The sequence below is a fragment of the Erigeron canadensis genome, chromosome 4 (genome assembly GCF_010389155.1).
Source record: "Erigeron canadensis isolate Cc75 chromosome 4, C_canadensis_v1, whole genome shotgun sequence".
NCBI lineage: Eukaryota > Viridiplantae > Streptophyta > Magnoliopsida > Asterales > Asteraceae > Erigeron > Erigeron canadensis.
In genome coordinates, this window is record NC_057764.1 from 37582976 (window position 1) to 37606687 (window position 23712).

The 23712-nt window shown below is 32.2% G+C and overlaps 3 protein-coding genes across 3 annotated transcripts; 1 reads left to right on the forward strand and 2 right to left on the reverse strand.

Annotated features, from left to right (window-relative positions):
- Positions 1 to 10991: 10991 nt before the first annotated feature.
- On the forward strand, positions 10992 to 13452 carry LOC122596291 (probable ribosome biogenesis protein RLP24). Its single transcript, XM_043768840.1, has 5 exons — positions 10992 to 11078; positions 12032 to 12142; positions 12230 to 12343; positions 12429 to 12565; positions 13116 to 13452. The coding sequence occupies exons 2-5, from the start codon at positions 12062 to 12064 to the stop codon at positions 13279 to 13281; spliced, it is 498 nt and encodes a 165-aa protein (XP_043624775.1). The 5' UTR covers positions 10992 to 11078; positions 12032 to 12061; the 3' UTR covers positions 13282 to 13452.
- Positions 13453 to 13916: 464 nt separating this feature from the next.
- Positions 13917 to 16983, reverse strand: LOC122596720 (probable glycosyltransferase At5g03795). Its single transcript, XM_043769345.1, has 5 exons — positions 16964 to 16983; positions 15853 to 16491; positions 15470 to 15600; positions 15021 to 15369; positions 13917 to 14714 (listed from the first exon to the last, which is right to left on the reverse strand). The coding sequence occupies exons 2-5, from the start codon at positions 16459 to 16461 to the stop codon at positions 14046 to 14048; spliced, it is 1758 nt and encodes a 585-aa protein (XP_043625280.1). The 5' UTR covers positions 16462 to 16491; positions 16964 to 16983; the 3' UTR covers positions 13917 to 14045.
- Positions 16984 to 18544: 1561 nt separating this feature from the next.
- LOC122595927 (probable glycosyltransferase At5g03795) lies at positions 18545 to 22742 on the reverse strand. Its single transcript, XM_043768406.1, has 5 exons — positions 22576 to 22742; positions 21342 to 21842; positions 21135 to 21265; positions 20327 to 20675; positions 18545 to 19320 (listed from the first exon to the last, which is right to left on the reverse strand). The coding sequence occupies exons 2-5, from the start codon at positions 21744 to 21746 to the stop codon at positions 18655 to 18657; spliced, it is 1551 nt and encodes a 516-aa protein (XP_043624341.1). The 5' UTR covers positions 21747 to 21842; positions 22576 to 22742; the 3' UTR covers positions 18545 to 18654.
- Between the last annotated feature and the right edge of the window lie 970 nt (positions 22743 to 23712).

The following is a 23712-nucleotide window of genomic DNA, read 5'->3' on the forward strand; positions in this document are numbered from 1 at the left end:
TTTCTTAACTAGTGTAGTGCACTAGGGGCACTAGTTAGAAAATCCCATAATTTATTTATATGTTTAAATGGTGTAGGTTCACACTTTTATATGTTTCCTGTGTTTGAATAATATTTATGACCTCTCCAGGTTTTTCTTTCAAGTAAATACTTATTTTATCTACTTTCAAAATTTACTAATGTGGCGCCTAAACATTGAATCTGTTTGACCATCGATCTTAGCTTATTTGGAAAATGATGGATCCTCTTAAACATTAGTTTAAAAGTTCTCCTAAAACCTTATGAATGTGACAAGAGGATTCCACTTTCAATTTTCACATGTCACCATCCAATTAATTAAGGGGATTTTTAGGCCAATGAACTAGGGATTAATCATTCCCCTTTCTTTATATGTAATTTTTTGAAATTGCTACTTTTTTACTTTCTTTTTTCCTACTTAATACTGCATAAATCTTACAGTATTAGTTATCTCTTAATATAATTATACAATGTGAAAATCAATTCCACCCTTTTGTTATGCATGGAAACATAAATGCCCGATCAATCTCCATGGGTCGTGCACCAACAGATATATTAACGTAAATCTTGTCATTATTAAGTAATTATAAAGTATATGTAAAGAAATAATAAACTTAGCCATGCTCTTTCACCAAAGCCCAACAATATATGTGAAATTTAAATTATCTCGAAATTCATGACAAAAGACATTTCAATCTTATCTGGATTCCAATTTCTAAAAAAAACGAATTACAGTTAGAAATAGTCATGTCTAGGTGAATAAATATCTGACAATATTCACATTGTAACATAAAAACAATTTATTAAAATGTTTCCATTTATGAGCCTCTTTATATCATGGTGTCTATTTTATTTTACTATATTTATGAATATCGAGGTGTCATAATTGAATTATTATTTTCATAGGATATTAACAATGCAAATTTAATTGGTAATCTCTTAGCTAGTCTCGGAACTAATCTTATGACGAAATGAGAAAATATACATGTCCCGGAGCATAATGTAGAAGTGAGTTTATACTGTGAACGTCTTCGTCGGCTGAAATCGAACAACTTATTGGTTAACTGAACCGTTGGCATGATTTTGTTGCCTGAGTTTAACGGAGGGGAAGGTGATGATGATGCAAAAGTAGTCGAGGATCGAGTAGTGATGTAATTTGTTGTTGATGTAACTTTTTTGATATATATATATATATATATATATATAGCCATATAATATTTTTATTTTATAAATATGTATAATTTTAAACTATTGTGTTTAATTGATATAAAATGAAAATTAAAGTAAGTGAATAAGAAACGAAGAGACATTGTCAAAAATATGTCAATCATCTGAATTTATTGACGTAACGCGGATATGATAAGGAATCGAAAAAGTAAAGTAAAAAGGTATTATTGTAAGTGGTGTTCCAAGTTACCATTATGAAAACATCCTTCTTTATCAAAACATTCGGTTGTATACGACATCAGAATAACCTTACTGTATAATAGTGAAGCCTTGCATGTACCTTAGACAACGGATATTGATTATGGGTCGTTCCAAGTATTCGGAGAGGAAAACCCAAAGTTTGTCATCCTTAAGGATCGAACTCAAGACCTAAGGTAACAGATTTAGGGGTTCAACTTATAATTAAGGTTACAGGGCTTCAACTTATTAATTAAGGTGTTGGCTTTTTTTTTTAAATTTGTTTTTTGACAGGTGCAAAATGTATCATAATTGAGGTTCTAGAAATGTTGTTTTAAACGAGTTCATGGTAAGGAGCCTCACTTAATATCTAGTAGATAGAAAACCTCACAGAAGGACTTCTTTACGGTTGGACTATTAACTCGTTGGATTTTCTTTATTTTAATTTAAAACATACTTATCTAAATATTTTGAAGGTAATAATCATTTTAAGTTAGACAATTTAAAGCACTTTGAACTTTTGAAGGATTGTAAACCCATTTTAAAAACAGTCCAGGTGACGTTACATTTATTTTATACAGTTTATAAAACATAATTATAATGCATGAGCTGGCTTAACTTTGTTATAATGGGCTGGGCCATTTGAGCCCTCTCGTAATTCAAATGTGTTACCGAGCATTTATTAACTTGGGCCCATTTGAATTGATCATTCAATGACTGGTTGAATTTCCTCATGCATTTACGCTACCTTCAAGGAAAATCGTGTGGCATAAATTTAACTCTTTAAGTATATATATTGTTATTACGTATAAGTATATGATATCATTCAGTGCAAAGAGTCAAGATTTATCATGGGAAAAATGGTGCGGGTTTCGGATTTAAAGGGGCTTATGGTTTTTGGGAAAAAATTTTCGGTCCAGGTCTATATGAGGTGCTATCGAAAACGAACTAGAGTGAAAACCGGTTACGTGGTCCCTAGTCTCGGGGATTTTTCCCTGGGGTCTCATCGGGTTTTTTTTCATCCATTTTAGTACCATTGCAGTTAAGATCTAGATTGTCATGGTGTTTTAGTTGTTTGATATATGTAGTTATTTTTTCTTTCCATAATGTTGTAAATATGTTGTACTATTGGGACTTACTAGTAACTTGCTAGTAGTCGTTGATTAATATATTCTTCTGCCTTTAAAAAAACAAAAAACAGTGCAACCCTTATGACAACATTTAGCGTGCATATATATAATTTGTACTTTTTATATCAAAAGTCCACCTTCTCAATTTTATGGTAAGTGCACAACTATTTAATTTACTTTCAGTACTGTCCATAGGGATGCGTTTAGTTAAACCCTATAATCTATGTCTATGAAAGTTCTATTTAAAGACTAGATGTGAAATTTGAACAAATAAAGAAAAAAAATAATGAAAAACCACTATATATAAAGACATATTAGCACCTTACCCGCGCATGCGGCTGTTTTCGGGGCGGCGATGATGTGGTGGTGGGGGACGATTGTTGGCAGTAGTGGTGGCGCCGAGTGATATTAGATAATTGATTTAAAGAGTTAATGTGGATATTCCAAAAGTAGAATGACTGACATTGTTATATATATTCACTAAGGGTATTTTAGTCATTTTTCCTCATGTAATTTTCAGTATGAGGGTTATTTTCTTTATTATATATAATATAGAAGTATGATATAGATAATTATTGAGGTGGTGTTCCACACAACACGCCTCATTGTGAAATGAAAGACTACTATGTATAAATAGAGTTTTTGTCTACTATGTATAAATAGAGTTTTTGTTTTCCATTGAACTACATGTAAATTCATTGTAAAAACAACATACTATCTTCATCTATTATTTTCCCTTTGAGGGCAAAAGTGTAGTCTTTAAATTTTATCAGCACAAATCGACAAATCGGTTTTTTACACTATCTTCATCGACACCTTTTGGCAAGGGGTATTGGCAAGACAAATCAGCCATATGGAGCCGATACATGCGAACGCTGAAAGTTTTTCTTTTTGTTTCTTTTTTTCAAAATTTTAAAATTTTACCCTCTTTTTACGTATAAAATATATAAAAGTAATAAAGTCTTACACTTTTGTTAGATAAAAAACAAACACAATATATTACTTAAAAAAACATATTATACTTTTATTAGAAAAACACCAAAATAAAAACACACTTTCTACAGATAAATGAAAAACACAATACATTAATCATGAGTTCTTTTTGACGAACTTCCTAGAGTAAAGTTTTCTTATTCTTTGACATACCAAGGTTTTAACCAGGTAGGATCGTAAGCCAGACACTTAACTTCATTGATGCTTTTGTCTTCACCGCAGTTTTGAAAGTATATGTCAGCCCAGGTGCATTGGTCTCACAACGTGTGACTGGCAGACTAGATGTTTTCATTAGCAGTCTGCATCATGTTGAACTTTTCATGCAAGTAGGTAAAATGTTGTTTTTCAAGCTTGAAAACCTTATGCTTGGGCGTCTGTATTTCAAATATCTCTTCCTTCCACCATTTCAGTTTGTCCTTTAATTTTTGCATCAGCTCTGACATTTGTGCTTGAAGGAGGTCGTCCTCTTCGATATCAGCTGTGATAAGTGTTTTTATCTCATCGAAGGTCATATAGGGTTGGTGAACATTATTTGAAGACGAATAAGCTATTTGGAATTGAAAAGGAAAGTAAAATGTTATAGAAAAAGATTGGTGATGATAGTGAAATGGTAGTGATTAGTGAAATGTATGATGAATGCATTTTATTTATAGAAGCAGAATCAAGTTTTAGCCGTCCAGAGATTAAAAGTGTAAGTGTTGCAGTGACAATTGCCCTCTGAAGACTCGCTTTCGCTACGGCTCCGGTGGGTGAATTTTATAGTGAGATCTATAAAAGAATGATACAAATGTTTAAAATTTATACACCAAATATATCTCACTAAAAAGAATTCAAGACACTTAACAAAATTGAAGGTAAAGATCATGAGAAAGGAGAAAGAATAAAATCCATGTGTTAGTTGAGTTGATTAGATATGTTTAGAATTGTAAACTTTATTATATGAGTAGAGTTAATGTGAAAATTAAAACAAAGATAAAAATTGTGAGAATCACAAATTTTTCTCTCTTTTTTCTTTTTGGTGTGTTTTTTTTTTCTAATAAAAAACTATTCCCTTAGTTTTTTTTATATTTTTTAAATATAAAACATTATATGGGTTATGTGTTGAAAACGGATGAATACGGTACAATCTAAAGGGGTTTTCAATGGACGCATCTGTGAATAGTATGTATTTGATAGACGGTGATCCGAGAGTTGGTGATAGTTGGATACCGTATTGGGATAGCCCTTAGCCGCACGAACTCTGTCTTTAGAATGACTTTTTAGTGGTTTTCACCTTTGTCATCTTTGTTTTAATTCATTTGATAACTTCACTATATATATAATACAGTACACACATTACTTTACACATTAGTCATCTTATAATAGCCCATGTTTTGTATACGAGTAGACAACTTATGTGTAATCGATAGAAAACATCAAAACATAATCTTCCAAGTAATCTTGATTTGACACTTAAAAAAAGTAATTTGGATTTGGATTTACATATTGTTCATAAAAAATTACCATCGACGTACTCACCTAAGAATTCTACCATCATCATATCGTAGATTCGTAGCTAGACTCCAAAACGTGCTAAAAATTTGCACAAATGCCTTGACACATAATTAATATATATTCAAGTATTCTTGCAGATTTTACAACCAGAATAGTAGTCTATTCGTAAAATCTTTTATCAAAGATTATATGGGGATCATTTGAATAAATTTTGAGTTGACAATATACGCTCGATCACACAATGAGCGACCCATTATTAGTTGGTGTAGGGTTAATTATTTCAATAGTTGTGGCTGATCTTAACTTATATCATTACTATATATTAAACTAGATTATTTTCCCACGTAATACGCGGGTGAACTTATATAACTATTAACATGTTAACTTAATGTAATAACATTATTTTACATTTAACACATTTATATTTTAATACACTACATATTAAGAAACAATTTACATTATTGTTCTGATAGTTCTTTATATGTTAAGTATCGATATAGACATATTGAGAAACAATTTACCCTATTTTTTTTATTCTTCTAATTTTTAAGATAAATGACTTAACTTATTGCTGTGTAAAATGTATTTCAATTTTTATAAGAAATCTAAAATAAAAAGAATGTTAAGTATTAAAGCATTATTATATATTAAAAAAATAGTTTGAGTGGGTTGTTAATGGAATTGTAAAAATTGGTATTAGAGAGAATAATTATTTTTTATGAATAGTGTTGGTAGGTTTGGTTGTGAATGTCACAAAAATAATAATCTTTCAAATATATAGGTTATTTGAATATAAACAGTTATGAACAAATTAATTATATTATATATATATACCAAAAAGAAATGTATATAGTACAAGTTATTTATGCACAACCATTATGAGTAAACTATGCATAAGAAGGTACAAGTTAGTTATGCATAAAAACAATATAAAGTGTACAAGTTACTCATGCATAAAATACAACAAAATCTTTTGTTAGTTTTTTCTTTACCTCTTCAAATTTTTATTTTTATAACTTTTACTCTCATCATAGCATATTTGTATGTGCATTAAGTAAAACACCTTTTGACTTTTGTCTTTATTCATTTTTACCTTTGATTTTAAATCTTTTAACTATTGTCCTTTACCAAAGTTTTTGTTTTTAGTTTTTGACACTAAACTTTTGGGTTTTAATGTTTTTATTAAACAAATTTCATATGTTTACAGGTTTACCTTTAAACATTTGCTTTTCATTATTTTTATCCAGTTCGCTATATAAAATGTTTTCTAATATATAATAACTTTATCATCGTTATATTTTACATTCATATAATATTTAAAGCATAATATATAACATCACAGTCATCAAATTATCATTATTGCATTAATATAGTTATTGGTTTTGTTCAATGCATTTATACATCATATATAACATATTGTTTTTATATGTTATATTTAGTTCTATTACTGTTTTGTTGTGTTTTCTTAAAATTTGGGTGCGAAAATTTTAAATAAATGTATTTGTATTACACTAATATTGTTATATATTTTTTGTATTGAAAATTTTGTTATATAAAAAACGTGTTCCATAAAGCGGATATAACGACTAAATATCTAAGTGATACATTGGCTAGAAAAACAAAAACATATAATGTTGCACAGGTTAAAATTTATAGTATAGTTAGAATAGTCAATATCATTAACTCATTAGTAAGGTTTTTGACCTTATTATACCCATTTGGGTTTAAATTTCACTTTACAAATTTGTGGATATGAGTTATTGAGGGATTTTCAGAAGGCTTGGGTTCCATCTAGCCATTCATGTAACATAGGAGCAATTTGAAGTTAAAATAGTAATATACCAAGTCTACTACACCAAATTTAAAAAAGTGTAAGATAAAAAGTTGGTCGAAAGAGAAATTAACATATCTATCTATATCAATTAGTATTTGTTTATTTATATACAATTTGACACTTTACCTTTTTACGAGTTTTACATCTTCCTGGCTAGAGGTCTTTATGGAAGCAATTTCTTTACCTTTGGGTAGAGATAAGACTGTCTACAACTCAACTCCCCCATACACCGCTCAGGGATTGGGTACAGTTGTTGTTGTTGTAATTTGTTTTTGAGTCTAAATTTGTATTTAAGAAAAAAATTATCATTAAGTAACTAAAAAAATTTAAATTTTAAGGAAAATATAAATTTTAATTTGGAAGTTTTTAAATTATTGAAGACTTACTTATGAAGAACCTAAAAATGGATTTTACAAAATTCAGAAAAGGATGACGACAAACTTTATAAAGATATTTAATAAGGTATATAAGTTTTATAATGAATGAAAGGCAATAAAATATAAACGTGATATAAGTTTTGAAAACAATTAATTAATGAATTAAAACTTTGTAAAGAAATTGTGTAAGGAGAATTTAAATGAAAATGAGGTCATGGAAATGATCTAATGGTCCTAATTCATTTTTCTTTATCATCTAATGGTTATGACTTAATCAAAAAATAATTTAAGACTCTGGTTTATAATTATTGGGAGATTTTTTGCAATATACATATACTACCACGTCTAATCTCATAAATACATTATTCTATTCTTGTTATATATATATATATATATATTCGCTAACTATTAACCATAAACCATTGGTATGCGCAAACGACACAAGAGAGTCATGAAGAAGCTAATGTGTTCGACTCTTTTAGTACGACTCTATTAGTACGTTGGCACATAGTTTGAAAACCGAAATGTTAGTATATATAAAGCTTAAGCTCTCAGATGTAAGTTCATCGATTTGCTAGAAATTGCTAGCCCACTTAATCACTTAGGCTATCTGATGTGCCAAATCGGGTTTAAGAATTTAAAAACTAGATATATCTTAAAACTCACTACTACACACTATCAGGCAGTGGACCCGATCGTATGCAATATAATAAAAAAGTAAGTCCGTATTCATTCTCGGGGATTGGATTGAATTAGTTGTTGCGTAAAGTAGTTTGGAAGCAGGGTGGAACACTATCTCACTCTGACGATTTTGAAATTTAAAAGACAAGACAATTTAAAGTAAAATAACTTCAGACAATAATAATAACGATCATCCACTTCGAATTCACTTGACTTCAGACATGATTGCATTCAATTAAGACCAAATTCATTAGAGTTGAAAAGATAATCGTGAAAGGATAAAAATGCTCACGTGGTACCACCAACCGCCCGCAAATCACCCAAACACCTAAATTACTAGTTTAATTACCCAAGTCGGTACCACCAATGCCTAGAAAATCTCCCTAACAATTAGTTTGCTTGGTTATCCAATTATCAATTATGCCTATGTGAATAAAATCGTGGTACCACCAACCGTTTCAAAACACATTTATCGAATAATTCCTATTATAAATTTGACATTCACTGTCATACCATGAACCAGTGACAATCGATCATAGACAATCAAATTGAAACGATAAATACATTCACCTAATACCACTAACGATGAACACATAAACCATAACATCAAAAGCATAAGTTGTAAGGAATTAATTGATAAAGATCACGACATAACGATAATTGAATCAACTATTGAATTAAAATATAGCAATCATATCATCTGTCAAGTTTCATCAAAGTGGATGATTAATGGCCTAGCCACTCATGCTAAATTGAAAGTAACAATTGAAATTAAGGAAGAACATATTGTACCAATCGTTCTTGAAAGTAAAATTGCAAGACAATAAAGCAGATACGATCTAGATGGGTGCTTGTGTATCTTCAATGAATCGGATGAAGAAATCTTGCTTTGATCCTTGAAAAAAATTCCCTGTAGAGCAACTCATAGAAAGAATTTTAATAAACTCAAAAATCAGTTAGTTGCCTCTATTTATACCCCCCTAAAATCTGATGCAAAAGAAGTTGGATGGTTGCAGCTCCCGTGCACTCACTGCGGCGCAGTGAGGATCCACGACATACAATTTGATCTTCAGGTGACTGCGGTGCAGTGAGGCCTCATCCCTCCACTGCGGCGCAGTCTAAATATACTGGTCTGCGTGTGCACTTTTGGCTGTCATGATTGCGGCGCAGTGGGCCTTGGTCACACCCATTGCGGCGCAGTCTAAATATTCTGACCTGAGACTTGCTTTTCCAGCTTGAAAAATTGCTGAATTTTCTATCCTTTCCACTTTAAACAACTCTCGATTGTACGGATCGACTTCTTGGCCTAAAAATCATCCAAAAAAGTGCCAAATGAACGCGTAACCTGTTAAGAGCCTGAAAACACTAACAAACACCATAAATGCGCCAAATGCACACAAAATCGACTTAAAACGCTTAAGAAAATGGCCAATAATGATGTGGGCGATATGTATAAATTGGTCACATCACTATCTCCAATGCTATCCAAGGGCACCCCATTAAAGATAGCTTTATATAAATATATGGGTGACCATTCGTGAGTTGGTGTAGGGTTGGTTTGATCTGTTTGATAGCTATGGTTATAAGGCTATCTCCAATGCTAAGGACGCCCTTAGACGTCTATGAGCTGCCACATCATATCATTACAAATCCTTATACATTCTTATAATTCCTTCAAATCATATAATTATATCTCCAACCATACAAACATCCTTACATATCCTTTAACTCCAACTAAAAACAAAAATATATTAGGCAAGGACAAATAAGGGAATCCTTCATAAAATCCTTGGTTATGGACAAGCTTCAACGACAAAGAATATCCAAGGACACCTAAGGGGGCCTAAGGGCACCCCCATTAGAGATAACCTAATAGTTTACCTAAGAATTTGAATGAATCTACGTCATTAAATGTTGCATACTCGCATCCCATCTTCCATATTCCAGTGTATATATCAAGTAAACCAATTCCAAGATAATGATATGAAATGTAAAAAATTTCGTTTTGAAAAATGATACACCCTTTTAACTAATTATTCTAAAAATCCTTTTAATTATAAAATCATAATATGTATTAAAATCAAATAAATGAAAATAGAAAATAGAGTAAATGGAATCAACATGTCATTGTTTGATAATTTTAAAAAGATTTTTAAAAGGATTAACATTTTTTTTTATTTTTATTTGTAAATTACTTTTAAAAAGAATAAAAAGTATCAAATCAAGACATACAACAGTTCAATAAATAAATGGGTCCTATTATCGTTTTTGACGGTGTATGAGGAAGGTTGAGACTTAGACAGTCTTAACTCTACAAAAAATAGAGTGACTACTTTCAGGTTCTACCAAAGGTAGAAAATGACATCTAGTCTTGCTGGGCATGAGGATCGAACCACTGATCCAACGCAGCTATTTAACAAAAAACCATACTTACTGTCCACATTATATGTTACTGTTGGATTCGTACTATTAACATCTAACCCTTTTCGTTCTAAAAAAAGAAACAAAAACTACAATTCTAGGGTGCATTATTGAGTTTTAATTTTTAGGAAAACTTATGTTTTTGCATTCTTGAGTTTTTTATTAAAAGAAAGGAAAGTGATGGAAAGGAAAAGTGAGGGGTTTTAAAGCTAAAAACTTTCCTTCCATATTTAGAATGATAAGTTATAAGTTTATCAATATACCCTTCAAACCTTTATATGAACTATAATAACTATGGGGCTATAAATGTAATATTACATATTTTTATCCTTTCTTATTTTTCTCTTTTAACTCAAAATGCATTTAAATTATTTTATTCACTTTCTTTTCTTTTAAATGATAAAACTCAAGAATGCAATTATAAATATAATTTTTTATCCTTTCTTCTCCTATCCAATCTTCTCTTTTTTTTTTCCCTTTAATAATAACTCGAGAATACAACACCAGTTTTTAAAATCATAAAACACAACTTACTCAAAAACAATTTTCAATAATCAGCTTAGTACCAGACTACTAAACTAAACCGGTTCATATAAATTTAGACCCAACTCCCAAAACCGTATATTGGGCCTGGCCCAAACACGTATTAATTTCTAGGGTTTATATCAAAAACCCCACCCTCATCTTCTTATTGCATCCTTTTCTTTTTGGTCTAAACACCAAACAGGTAATTGCCTTTTCTTTTCTTTTTTTATTTTAATTCTTCTTAATTATTATTTCTTGTATAATTTTCCCCCAATTTATGTATCTATATATGTATGTATATGTAATTTCTTTAGCTGTTTATTTTGTAAGTTGTTATTATGTTGATCTAATTCTAATAATTACTGTTATAAACAATATATGTTCTAATTACATCACTAGATTTCTAAGATTTATGGTTTGTTTCATTTATAAGTTTTCGCTGTTCTTTTTTCCTTGAAAACGCTGTATTTGATATGCTGAATATATATATATATCAATATATGTACTAAAGTTTGTAACTTTATTAGATGTTATTCAATATTTATGATACATGTGCCTTAGGATTTCTTCAGCTCTTGTTTATCTATACAGAATATAAAAAGCATCATGTATTTGAAAGTTGTAGACAACTCTGTTAGTATTATAGTTCAGTTGTATTGTTCTTTCTAGGTTGTTTTATTTGTTAGCGGGTCGGAATTGGATGGAGTTTGAACTTTTGGCAAATTTTCAATGCGGTGTCGAATTTTTTACAATAAGTTAAGAACACATAGAGTATGACTTTCTCTACTGGGATCATTTCAGTTTGCTATGAGACGTGTGCTGAAGTTTGCTATAAAGTTTTTTTTTCAAATACCGTTTTTGCTGCCCATTATCTTGTCTGGTAGACTTATTCTTTTGTGTGCTTTGTTACTAGGTTTGTTCGAGTGTTCTTTCGTTGTTGATTTGATATTTGTTTATTACCAGTTTGTTTTACGTTCAATATTGTGTTTTTGGTCTTAAATTATGTTTATATATATATATATATTATTCAAGGTTTTTTGTTTGCTATAGTTTGTGCAATATATGATTAAAACTGAGTTTGTGTTTTCTCTGAGCTGTGTTTGTATACAAGCTTTTTTAGACTGTTTGCATAAATTTGTGTTCGATCTTTTGCAGAAAAGTTGGGGCTAATTTTAAGAAGTTGCAATGAGGTTGGAAAAGTGCTGGTTTTGCTCCTCTACGGTGTATCCTGGTCATGGTATCCAGTTTGTTCGTAATGATGCAAAGGTATATATTTTTATGTTATTTACAGTAATGTGTACCATATAAATTAATATTATTTTTGGACTGTAACTTTGACTTTGATGATTGCAGATCTTTAGATTTTGTCGTTCAAAATGTCATAAAAACTTCAAAATGAAGAGGAATCCACGAAAGGTGAAATGGACCAAGGCTTATAGACGTTTACATGGCAAGGACATGACTCAGGTATACAAATTTTCTACAAACAATTGGTGATATTTTAAACATAAATTGTTTGGTTTCTAAAGATCAATAAATTCATCTTTGAAAGGACACCACATTTGAGTTTGAGAGGAAGCGTAACAGGCCAGAGAGGTATGACAGAAACGTCACTGAGCAGACACTCAAGGCAATCAAAGAGATTGACAAAACTAGAAACCGCCGCGCGGCGAAACACATTACGGATAGGTATGTTTTGTTTGATTCCTTTCGTGTCATTCTCTGTTTTTGCCCGGTGTTTTATTCAGCTTCCAACTGCTCAAATAGGTTTTATGTATTATATATTGATTGATAGCTAAAAATGAGACAAGAGAATGGGGTTTTAAAGTGACCCAAAGTGAATTTTAAATTAGAGTTTTCTAAATTCCCCGGAAAATGGAAGCTATGTACACCATGCATTTTGTATCAAATATTTACAGAAAAATGTTGGATGCATAAGTTATTTACAGAATATCTAAAGTGAATTTTAATCATACTGGATGCATTAATTATTTACATAAAAATTAAAGTAATATATGTAGACATAATTGATCTTGGGACATGAAGTATCCAGATCTGACCTAAAAGTCTCATTGTCAGGTGGGTATTGTAATATATGTATTCATATTTGAAACACTTTATATTTATTAAAAAAGTTGAAGTATTTGAACAAAAATGTGTTGTATAAGCTCAGATACCTGACCTGTTATCTTTTCCATTTATGTTTTTTTTTTTTTTTAATTTTTTGTTGATGATGTAGGTTGAAAGCTGGAATCAAGAAGAAACGTGTTGAAGATAGAAAGGAACACGAGCAGCAACTCCACATGGTTATTGCTCCTGGTGCGAAGGATTCATCCAGGGCCAAGGACACAAGGGTCATGGTCACGGTTCAACGTGAATCTGATAATAATCGAATGGAAGAATGATTCTGATTGCTTTTGAGCTTGTATGTTATTGCCTTGTAAACAACCTATGTTTTTAGTAGTTGAAAGCTGAAACTATGAAGAATTATTCGCAAGTTTTGACATCCTATGGTGTTTAAGTGTTATTTGCTGTATTTTTATCTAATTTTAATTTTGTATTACTACTTTAAAGTCTGTTCCTTGTATTTTGCAATCCATAAGCTATATAGTTTATATCACCCCAACAAACTTACTAGAATCCACTATTTTTCAATATGCTCCTATTTAAGAACACCTCATAAGCTTGTTTTTTTCAAAAAGTTGCCTACATTTCCTCCTCATATCTTGTTTACCAGCTAGATTAGATACTGTTTGTTGCAATATGGTTTTAACAAGTGTTAGTGTTTTCAGAGGTTGATGGTACAACTTCCCGGTTGTTAATGATAATGTCCTGTTTGTTTTTTACAGCTACAATAGCATTACACCAAATTTGTTAGTCTCACTTGTTTTATCTGCTTTTATTAATGATATTGGCATATCTAGCGACTGCATTTCATAAAGGAGAAATGGATACAATTTTTTACCATCTACAACAATGGTATGTATCACAGTTTTACATTGTCCAGAAGTTACCTGTACTCACAACATATGGTCAAAAGTTTTACGGATCAACCCATTCCAAAATACTTCATTTGAAATTATAAAATATTTACAACATTAACAAATGTTATACTACATTCGTCAATGGATAGAGTACAAGACAGAGTGTCTAACTCTTCAAACCCGGCCTATCTAGGCTTAATCTGGAAGACTCTGTTGTACCAAATTGAGTGCAATGTCATGTGAAATAAATCATACTTGATAGGTTTAACATGCCACAGGAAATGCTTTTGAACCTTCTTCACTCCATGCTGCAGTTCTTTGTACTTGTCGTCACTAATCGCTGCAAGTATGGTCTTTAGATCGGGTATATCTTTTTCTGCCACGATAACTGAGAACGCATCCCAATTCAACACTTCGAAGAACGGAGGGACAAAGTTGTCAGAAATTATTACGGGCACACACTCGTAGAAGATAGCCTCAACAACCCTTGGGCTATTCACCTCATAACCTTTTGGGCATATGCAATATTTGCTGCTTTTCATATGTTCTATGTAGTTCATCTTGCTAGCAACCCCAGGTGGCATAGGACCAAAAATCTTCATATCCGTGTCTTTATTGTTCCAATATTCGAGTAAGATTTTGCGCAAGTACCCATGCATGTTTCCAGCATAGAAGGCAAAAATATGACGATCTGCTGTGGGTTTGCCCCCTAGATCTCGGAGTGGGTTACGGGGAGACCGCACATAGCATTCCGGCAGGGAGACGTCTCTTCCAACCTTGAATCCAGCGGTCACATCCGCGTTGCAGAGTGCTTTGATGCAGTGCTCCATATGGTGCCTTGTCTCGTATGGAGCCTGCATAAGTACGATTTAATTATGCACCAAACTTGAGTTGGCAAAATGAAACGGTCCCTCCTAAATGATTTGTTCTCAAAATTTAGATTATCGTGAAATAGTCTCATTATTATAAACATCCTTATATTACTTATTTACTTGTTCAACAATTTAACATCTTTTTGAGGAAAGGTGGTCTGCGTCAACTCAAGTGAGCCCAAACAAAAAACTACCCATTTTCACCCATTGCCCAATCTATCCGACCCGCCCATTTTGCCACATCTACTCAAACCGTCCAAAATGCGTAAGGAAGTTGAATAAATATACCCAGTCATGGCAAGCAACAAGAAAATGATCTGCTCCACCAGTTCGATTCCAAAAGGGGTATTTAGCTGCAATTTTCTCTGCATAAATCTTCAGGAATTGTCGTAAATTTGTCCTGTTGTGAGAGTTTCGCACATATAACTTGTGTTCAAGCATCCGTGCACTAAATGGCATATAAAACAAGTGGGCTTTGTTCGGGTCCTTCACAACGAACTGCTTATTACCCTCCATGAGCTTCATAAACCATCCCTCGGAGGCGTATAACCCTTTGAGTATTGGTTGATGAAAGATCGGTTTTTCTCCATCTTTATATACGTATACTTTGAGCGTACGTTCCATGAGCTCATAGCTCCTGCAGTACAACACATCAGTGCATTAGATGGTTGATCATGTTAGTAAAACTCATCAATGCTAGTTTCTAGGATTAAATGGAAACTGATATCAGGATCAACCTTTTGAAAATCGAAAAGTTACGATACAAGGGTGCATAAAGTTCTCGATCAGTCACCCGGGAGGGGGCATTAGTGATTTGTACCTTTGAAGCAAGAATGTCTTGATCCCGTGCTGAAGACCATCTTGGCCTCTTTAAAGCAATACAAACATGTCAAAGGAATGTTGTTTCAAACCATATTACTTGGATCCTTTCTCCAAACAAACATTCAAATTTATCAGAATTGCCAAAAAGAACACTGAACGTTGCACTTTTTTGCCCAAAAAAATATACTTATTTTTTTCAATTCACAAGAACAAAGGATTATTTAAAAAAAAATAAAATATTTGGCATTTAAAAAGATATGAATTTGTCAAACAGATTAAGGAAATTCGATATCCATACCATTGCTCGAGAGGACCTTCGATTCCGAGCTAACAAATGGTTCATTGCGTCATTGTACATGACTGATTTTGGTGGCATCAAACATCTCATTTTCTTTCTATCATCACTTTGGAACAAAAAATACTTCTCATTGATCGGAAGAACTTTAGCCCGGAAACCATTCCCAGATTTATTGACAAGAGACTCATCTAAGGGTTTTACATTATTAATCTTCACGATCTTCATTTTGACTTCTTTGATATAAATAGTACTATTCTTAGAAACCCCATCTCCAAAATTGTTACTTAAGTCTACAGAAAGCAGTTCATGTCTTGTTTCACTACTTTCCTCCACTAAAACTTCACCTAAACTTTCACCATCAACAAGTTCAAGACTTTCTTCTTGAAGCACATCTTGAAAAGTACTAAAAGTTGACATTCGATTGAAATACATAGCATTCTCGTGCCCAGGCAAAAGAGATAAAAGAGCAGTTCCATAAGGAAGCATAAGGGTTTGACAAAACAAATGAACTGTAGCCACTAAAACCACTACTAAAAGCCATCTTCTTTTCTCTATTTGATGAAACTGAAGTGACCTTTTCTTCATACTAAAAACTTTCAACAGAGCCATCAAATTTTTTCAACAATTAACATGTCCTGCCTAAAGATTTTCAAATTAGTACTGCAAAGTATGAGTTGGAACTTTAAGATCAATCATTAATAAACCAAAAAGTTACAAACTTTAATACAAATTTTGGTCAAACAATCATTAGCATACACTAAAATACAGATATTACATACATGTAACTGCATTTTGATCATATAGATAACAATTCATATATCCTACCCAAAGATTATCAAACTAGTGAGCTAATTAGTACTACAAATTATGGGTTGCAACTAACTTACAAGATTAATAATTCTCATTTAAGGGAAATCTATATAAAGTAAAAAGGAGCCACCTTTGAAGCACAAGTTACAAACTTTAACTTAAATTTAGTCAGGTCTCAAGTTCAAAACCTCATCTGTTTAATCATTACCATATACTAAGATACATATATTTACATAATTACATTACATACATACAAATATATATAGATGTATGTGCTGTATAGTGTAAGAGAGGAGAATACCTGGCTAGAATTGAAATGGGATGTTGAATCCTAGAAAGAGTTGAGCACCGACATGATTATTGTTGTATGGGAAAGTGGTAAGAATTATTTAATCAATTTGTGGGTCCATGCAAGCAATATCATTATTGGGTCCTGAAATTATAAATTACCCATGTTTTTAAGCTAAAATAATGTCATAATGACATTCGACAAATTAATCGATGTCAATAATAATAGAGGGTAAGGTTTATGTGGCTGTTATACGTCTAATTTTGGGTGTAGAACTCCTCACATCTTATATTTTTAATCCATAAAATTTATAGGGAACAAAATATTTACATATATATTAAAAAATAACTTGGGTATATCACAGCCACATACTCCATTTTCTCATAATAATATTATCCACTGAAAGTCTGAAATTAGTATCTTTCTCATAATCTTTACACTATGTTCTCAAGTTTTTTATGAGAAAGAAAAGAAAGGAAGCTAAAAGATATTATAACTTTTTGAGTTTTTGAGTTTTTTTTAAAGAAGGAAGTGAAAGGAAATGAGATGAAGTGGATGGAAAATTTCAACAAATCTTGTTCAAAAACAATCATCCCACTTTTGGGATGATTTGGAAGGAAAGAAATTGAGCCATTTCTTTTCTAATCATTTATCTTTCATTTTTTTTCCTTTTTTTCAAAAACAAACTCAAGAACATAGTGTTAGTCCTGGATTCAAGTTAGTAGATAGTAGACATTAGCCCCTGTTAAAACTTGATAGACTTGTATTCATCTGATTTTGTTTTTATCAACTCTATAGAATCAAATATATAAGAAGAGAATTGATATTAGTACCACATCTGTGTAGATAATACTTGTAGAGTCTGTAAAGATACTTATACATTGTGGTAAGAATATATTAAAAAAAGTGGTATATATATCATCCCCGTATAAGAAGCATCTTTAGATTAGATTTTAAATTTAATATTGGACCAGCTTCCTTTGGTTTTATTGACAAGTTTCAAAATTTATACGCTCACATTGTTGAAGAATTGATTGATATCTTTAGATTGTTGAAGAATTGATTGATTTTTTTGGGATTTTGTTAGTATAATGCGATGGTTAACACGTAAAAAGATATATTTGTATTAGGGACTTGGAATTTTTCCTTGGTACAAGATTATTTTAGTATGCAATAGTAACAATATGTATGTTTGTAGATTCTTAGATCTTGACTGTTGTTTCATCACACTTGTTAAATATCTTGTAGTAATTGTATATTGTGTTAGTAAGTTTGTGATACAAATATCTATTACCGTATTTTATATCACCCAACAAAAAGAAGACAGACAAAAAAAAGTTAAACTAAGCTGAAATAAAATTGTGTTACATGTTGTATTAAGTTGTCTGTGTCTTGCCACAGCAGATGAGCAGAGTCTATGCTAGATTGCTAGTTACGATGATATATATCATATAAAAATGATCTACGTATAAAAAGGACATGGATTTTGTTAACTATGTCATTAAAGGCTATGGTTAACATACATACAAATGTTGTCTCTAAAAATCATATCCAACCGTCATGTATAATATTTTACTATGCCTCCATAAACGGTAATATGAACCTGATTTTTCAAATTTTATTTCGAATATCAAATTGAAAAGCTGTACATATATACAGTTCATGCTATGCCAAACAGAGAAATTACAACACTAGATACAAAACTAAGCTCCAACTCTAAAAACTCTATTGTTCCAAATAGAATGAAGAATTATATGGAACAAGTCAAATTTTACAGGCTTTTTATGCCAGATGAAATGCTGTTGCACCATCTTTACTCTCTTCTGCATTTCCACATACTTTTCATCAGATATGGACCGAAGAATATCACCCAAATTGACCACATCTTTCTCCAATACAAATACGGAAAAAGCTCCCCAGTCCAAAAATTCAAAAAATGGTGGGACGTAGTTATCAGATATGATCACCGGGACACATTCATAGTATATTGATTCCACAATTCGTGGAGAGAAAACTTCATATCCACGAGCACAAATGCAGTATTTGCTACTCTTCATATACATACGGTATGTAGCTTTACTTTCAATATCACGGGCCATTGGCCCTAATATTTTCATGTCAGGGTCTTTATTCTGCCAGTGTTGAAGAAGAATTGGTCTGAGGTTTCCATGCATTCCGCCTGCAAAAAAAGCAAGTGTTGGTCTTTCGGAAGGTGGGTTCCCTCCAAGATCTTTAACGGGGTCCTCTGCACTACGAACATATGTAGCGGGCAGAGTTGTGTCTTTGCCTATCTCGAACCCTCCTGCAAGATTTGAGTTGCAAAGAGATCTAATGCAATTTCCCATATGATCTTTTGTTAGCTTCATTGCCTGTTTTTGTCAAAACAAGATTCATCCACCTTTTAAAAAAAACGATGAATATACCATTATACCCTAAGTCAGTTTTAAAATCAACCCTCACTGGAACCAAAATTTCTGTAATGCAAGAGTTTTCTTAAAACTTCATGCTATAGTATAAAAATCTTGATTTAGGACTTTGTGTTGGAATAAACATGATTCGATTCGAGTGATAAAACATCCCCAATCGTCCTGTGGAACCTATAAGAGCATAAAGCATAATTGCTATTGATTTCGGGTTCCCATAACAAGGTGATTGAGTAATAATGGGATGATAAATTCGGCTGGAACATGATGCACGAATTAGAGAGGAATACACACACGAAAATTAGGGTATTATGCGTGTAGGATTAACCTTAACTTAGGGTTAATGACTCTCTATTTATAAGGAGAGTATTTACACATTCAACCCCTTTGGTGTTTAATGTGTGCATCATTAGTCCTCTTAGTTTACAATCACCTAATGGGAAACCCTATACTACGTCTCTAAGAGTAAATAAGCCCATTATATATTTACTAGACATAGGGATTTCAGTTATCGTCAATTATCATATCAGGAATGACACATGATCAGTGACGGTCACACTAACGTGGTTCCAACACTTTGACTATTAGGGGCCGCCAAAAGATAAGCCTATCAGCATACCCAAATAAAAAAAGTTATGTTAAGAAATGTAGTGCGAAAAGAATTACACTAAAAAGAGATGTTATTCGAGTGATTCTCCAAGTTTTTTTAAAAAAAAGTTTCTATGTTAAATAGTGCATCCTCGGCTTCTGGATAGAAAGGCCTTATTTTGGTCTTTTGCTTCCTGCAATTTTTCTTGTTTAAATGGCTATAGACTCTCCTACCTCACTCCAATATGAGGGGAAAGCCGTATATTGTTTCTGACACGATACCACTATTTCATGCAAGACTTTGAGTGTCTGCCAGTGTAGTTAATTGATTGGCTATCTAACAAGAAAAAGTAAGCAAGCATACCCAATCGTGACAAGCAACAAGAAAATGATCAGCTCCATTAGTTCTGTTCCAGAAAGGATATTTTCCAGCAATTAAGACGGTGTAATTCTTTAAATGCTGCTCTAAATCTTTTTGGCTTCGAGGATTTTGTGCTTGCGATAAATTTCTTAGCTTTAGTGAACTGAAAGGTAAATAGAATAGATGCGCTTTTTTGGGATCTTTCACGACGTAGTTTCTATTTCTCTCCAGAAGTTTCATGAACCATCCTTCTGAAGCATATATTCCCCTTAGTTTCGCATCATGAAATATTGGCTTTTTTCCTTCCTTGTAGATGTAAACTTTAAGAGTATTTTCCATCAATTGGTAGCTCCTGTAGAATAGTAGAGACAAGAAGTTATTTTTTATTACCATTATTCGAAATGTTTATATTAACTAATCATCGATAAAAAAAAATGCTAGCTACTCTCTTTATTCAGTTTTTTTGTATGCGTGTCTTGAAAGTAATAATATGAAAATGGATAACAGAGTCTGTTAATCAGGTGTAATGTAATAAAACACATTGTTGAATATAGTTTTTGGATGTGCTTCTGCTACTTGAAGTTGTGAAAATCACTTTCAACAGCGTCGAGCATGATTCTATAAATTTTAGGAGCATCGAATAAACAAACATGCAGTGTTAGTCTTCAACTTGATAACCAGTTTGTTGCAGTTAGTATCAAATAGGCTATTCGGGGGATAGTCATTAGTGAAAATAAGTGAATGAAGAGAAGCATGAAGCCCTCAATAACTGGATAACAATAAGTGAAAATATGTCAACTCCTGAATATACCTTAAGAACTTGGAAACATTGTGATAAAGAGAAGCATGAAGGTCTTCAGTGCTCCTCAACACAGGCGCGTTCTCGATTTGCATCCTTACATGCTGAAGTTGTCGATCACGAGCAGATAACGACTTAGCTTTCTATAATAAGCAAAAGATTTTCAAGTCAAAACCCATCTTTCCCATAATGAAAATTTTATAACGAGCAAATCCCTACACTGAAACGACTAGAAACACTTGATTTAAGAACCGACATCATGTAAGAAAGCCGTGTTGGTTTTAGAGCAACTGGAACTATCTGACCAGTTTGACCAGGATCATTTTGCTTCGTTGGAATTTGTGAGAGTAAAGATCCATGATCACAATCATGCCCTTTGCAACCTTCTTCTACTTTTGACTCATTCAAAGCTTCCTCGTGTGTAATAGAGGCGTTATCATAAAAAGCCACTTCATGGACTATAATACCCTGAGTGACAGGTGAGAGTGTTGATGTGTAGTTTTTGTAAGGAAATGTGATTGGGTGAGCTAGGACTATGAGAACAACCACAAGGATTAAGACCACAATTAACAGCCTCTGGATTTGTACTCGACATAACCTCTGCAGTGTTCGCCCGGTTTCCATTATTATCTCTCCAGTGTTTATGTATGGAATTTCTTTCAGCACACTATGGTGGACCTAATCATGCATACCATCTTCTCTTGTTGAAGAAATCTTGACCTACAACCAATGAAAATATTTAGAATAAGAGATCACCAAACACGACACAGTTACACTAATTGATTTCCAACTGCACATTCAAACACTCCTGAAAATTATAAAATGTTACAGTTTTTAAGCACTTCCAAATTCAAAGGTCAACTACACTCAATAGACGACATATATTCATAGCGTCCTTTCAGTCAAACTTCACAGCAGATCACATATAAATCTAGAAGATATGTAAAAAAAAAAAAAAAAGAACAATAAACTTTTCCTGATTGTACTTTGGCAATTATAAATTTTATAACTTTATTTGACTGGCTAAAACTTCATGCTCACTTTTGTGACATAGCAAAAGATACCTTTAATTCGTAGTCTATTGTGACCGGGTTATACTATAATTACTCAAGCAGACCAAGAAAAACTTATGATTACCAAAATGGATATTCACTCACATTTTATTGCTATTTCATGACATTACTCCAAAAATCATCAATACAGTAAAATGTAACTTCCAGTTTTCACTTTCTAATCAAGTCAATTTATCAGATTTGGGTTAACAAAAGGTGAAAAATCGCTAAATGTAAACTAGCTACTGCTACTGAACTTAACACCATTCCTAAAATTAAAAGGATTTAACCTGGATTAGTATAAAGCAAATATAATATGACATAATCAAAAAGGGAACAAAATAAGGAATACCCAGATAGATTAAGAGCATTAACAAGAATAAAAATATCATCTTGCTGACCTATGAGTATGGAGCTCAAGTTACAAGATAGATCAAAGAACAAATGTGTATCAAGAACAAATTTTTACAATAAAAGAAAAAATTCTAATTAAGGATTTCTATCAACAATCATCAAAGCTTTGATCTTTGTTCAAGATTTCAAGTTCACTGTGTGTGTGTGTGTGTGTGTGTGTGTGTGTGTTTTGGGAGAAAGAGGTCGGGAAAGTGATGTAGTTCAAGTTCTATTATATATTATAGTTTAGTCCATCAAGAGTTATTTTTGTTACTTTTGACACAGAAAAGTAACAGATAGGTTGTTGGAGTCAACTTTAATCCAATTTTTTTTTTGAAGATAAATGAGATTGATGTAAATGGGTCAGCATATGTATCATAGAATTTTGTTTTGGAGAATGATAACTTTTATCACTATATGTTATATAGTACATTACAATAATTAGAATTACTATAATTTCGATTTTGCCGTTTAAAAGAAAGCAAAAATTACAATACCAAAATGGTGTTCTATATCTCCAGCTCTTTCTTGCTGATTTCTTTCATATTTTATTATTGTTGTTGCTGGTGTGGTACATGACTATTGGCATGATTCATAAATAAATGTTGGAACATGATAGCCTATTTTTTTATACGTTGTGTTTTTGTTTGTTTTCTTTGTTTTTGAAATGAAATATTCGTGGCTGGAGTGATCTTAGAAGATATACAAAACATTGTTAATTTTTTTAAAAACATTTGTTATGTAAATTTCTTATACATCCGCACGTATCACACGAGTCATAAGCTAGTTATACATCGTATGTAATTTTCTTATGTAACTTTTATCACTATATGTTGGCATCCCACCTCTCAACCCATCACTCACCACTCACCTTCAACCAATCTCCTTATGACACCTCAACTCTACCATTCACCAAAATTTTGTTGTCAACTCACCTTTCACCCACCACTCACACCACACTATCTCTTATAAAAAAAGACAAAAAAAAAGGCAAGAAAAAGAAAAGGAAAGGGAGGAGAAAACCTACCACTCATGAATGGAATGAGTAGTAGAACCACTCAATCTCACCACTCGATACGTGAAAAGGGAATGGGGCCGGTGTAGCGGTTTGGCGCCACGCCAACTACTCGCCCACCACCCATACA

Coding starts and splice junctions, on each gene's coding strand:
- LOC122596291 (XM_043768840.1), top strand. CDS start 12,062: ATGAGGTTGGAAAAGTGCTGGTTTTGCTCCTCTACGGTGTATCCTGGT. Junction 12,344..12,428: donor ATGGCAAGGACATGACTCAG/GTATACAAATTT, acceptor CATCTTTGAAAG/GACACCACATTTGAGTTTGA. Junction 12,566..13,115: donor GCGAAACACATTACGGATAG/GTATGTTTTGTT, acceptor TTGATGATGTAG/GTTGAAAGCTGGAATCAAGA.
- LOC122596720 (XM_043769345.1), bottom strand. CDS start 16,461: ATGGCTCTGTTGAAAGTTTTTAGTATGAAGAAAAGGTCACTTCAGTTT. Junction 15,370..15,469: donor AACTTTTCGATTTTCAAAAG/GTTGATCCTGAT, acceptor GTTGTACTGCAG/GAGCTATGAGCTCATGGAAC. Junction 14,715..15,020: donor TTGTTGCTTGCCATGACTGG/GTATATTTATTC, acceptor GTACTTATGCAG/GCTCCATACGAGACAAGGCA.
- LOC122595927 (XM_043768406.1), bottom strand. CDS start 21,746: ATGGAAACCGGGCGAACACTGCAGAGGTTATGTCGAGTACAAATCCAG. Junction 21,266..21,341: donor GTGTTTCTAGTCGTTTCAGT/GTAGGGATTTGC, acceptor TGCTTATTATAG/AAAGCTAAGTCGTTATCTGC. Junction 19,321..20,326: donor TTGTTGCTTGTCACGATTGG/GTATGCTTGCTT, acceptor TGACAAAAACAG/GCAATGAAGCTAACAAAAGA.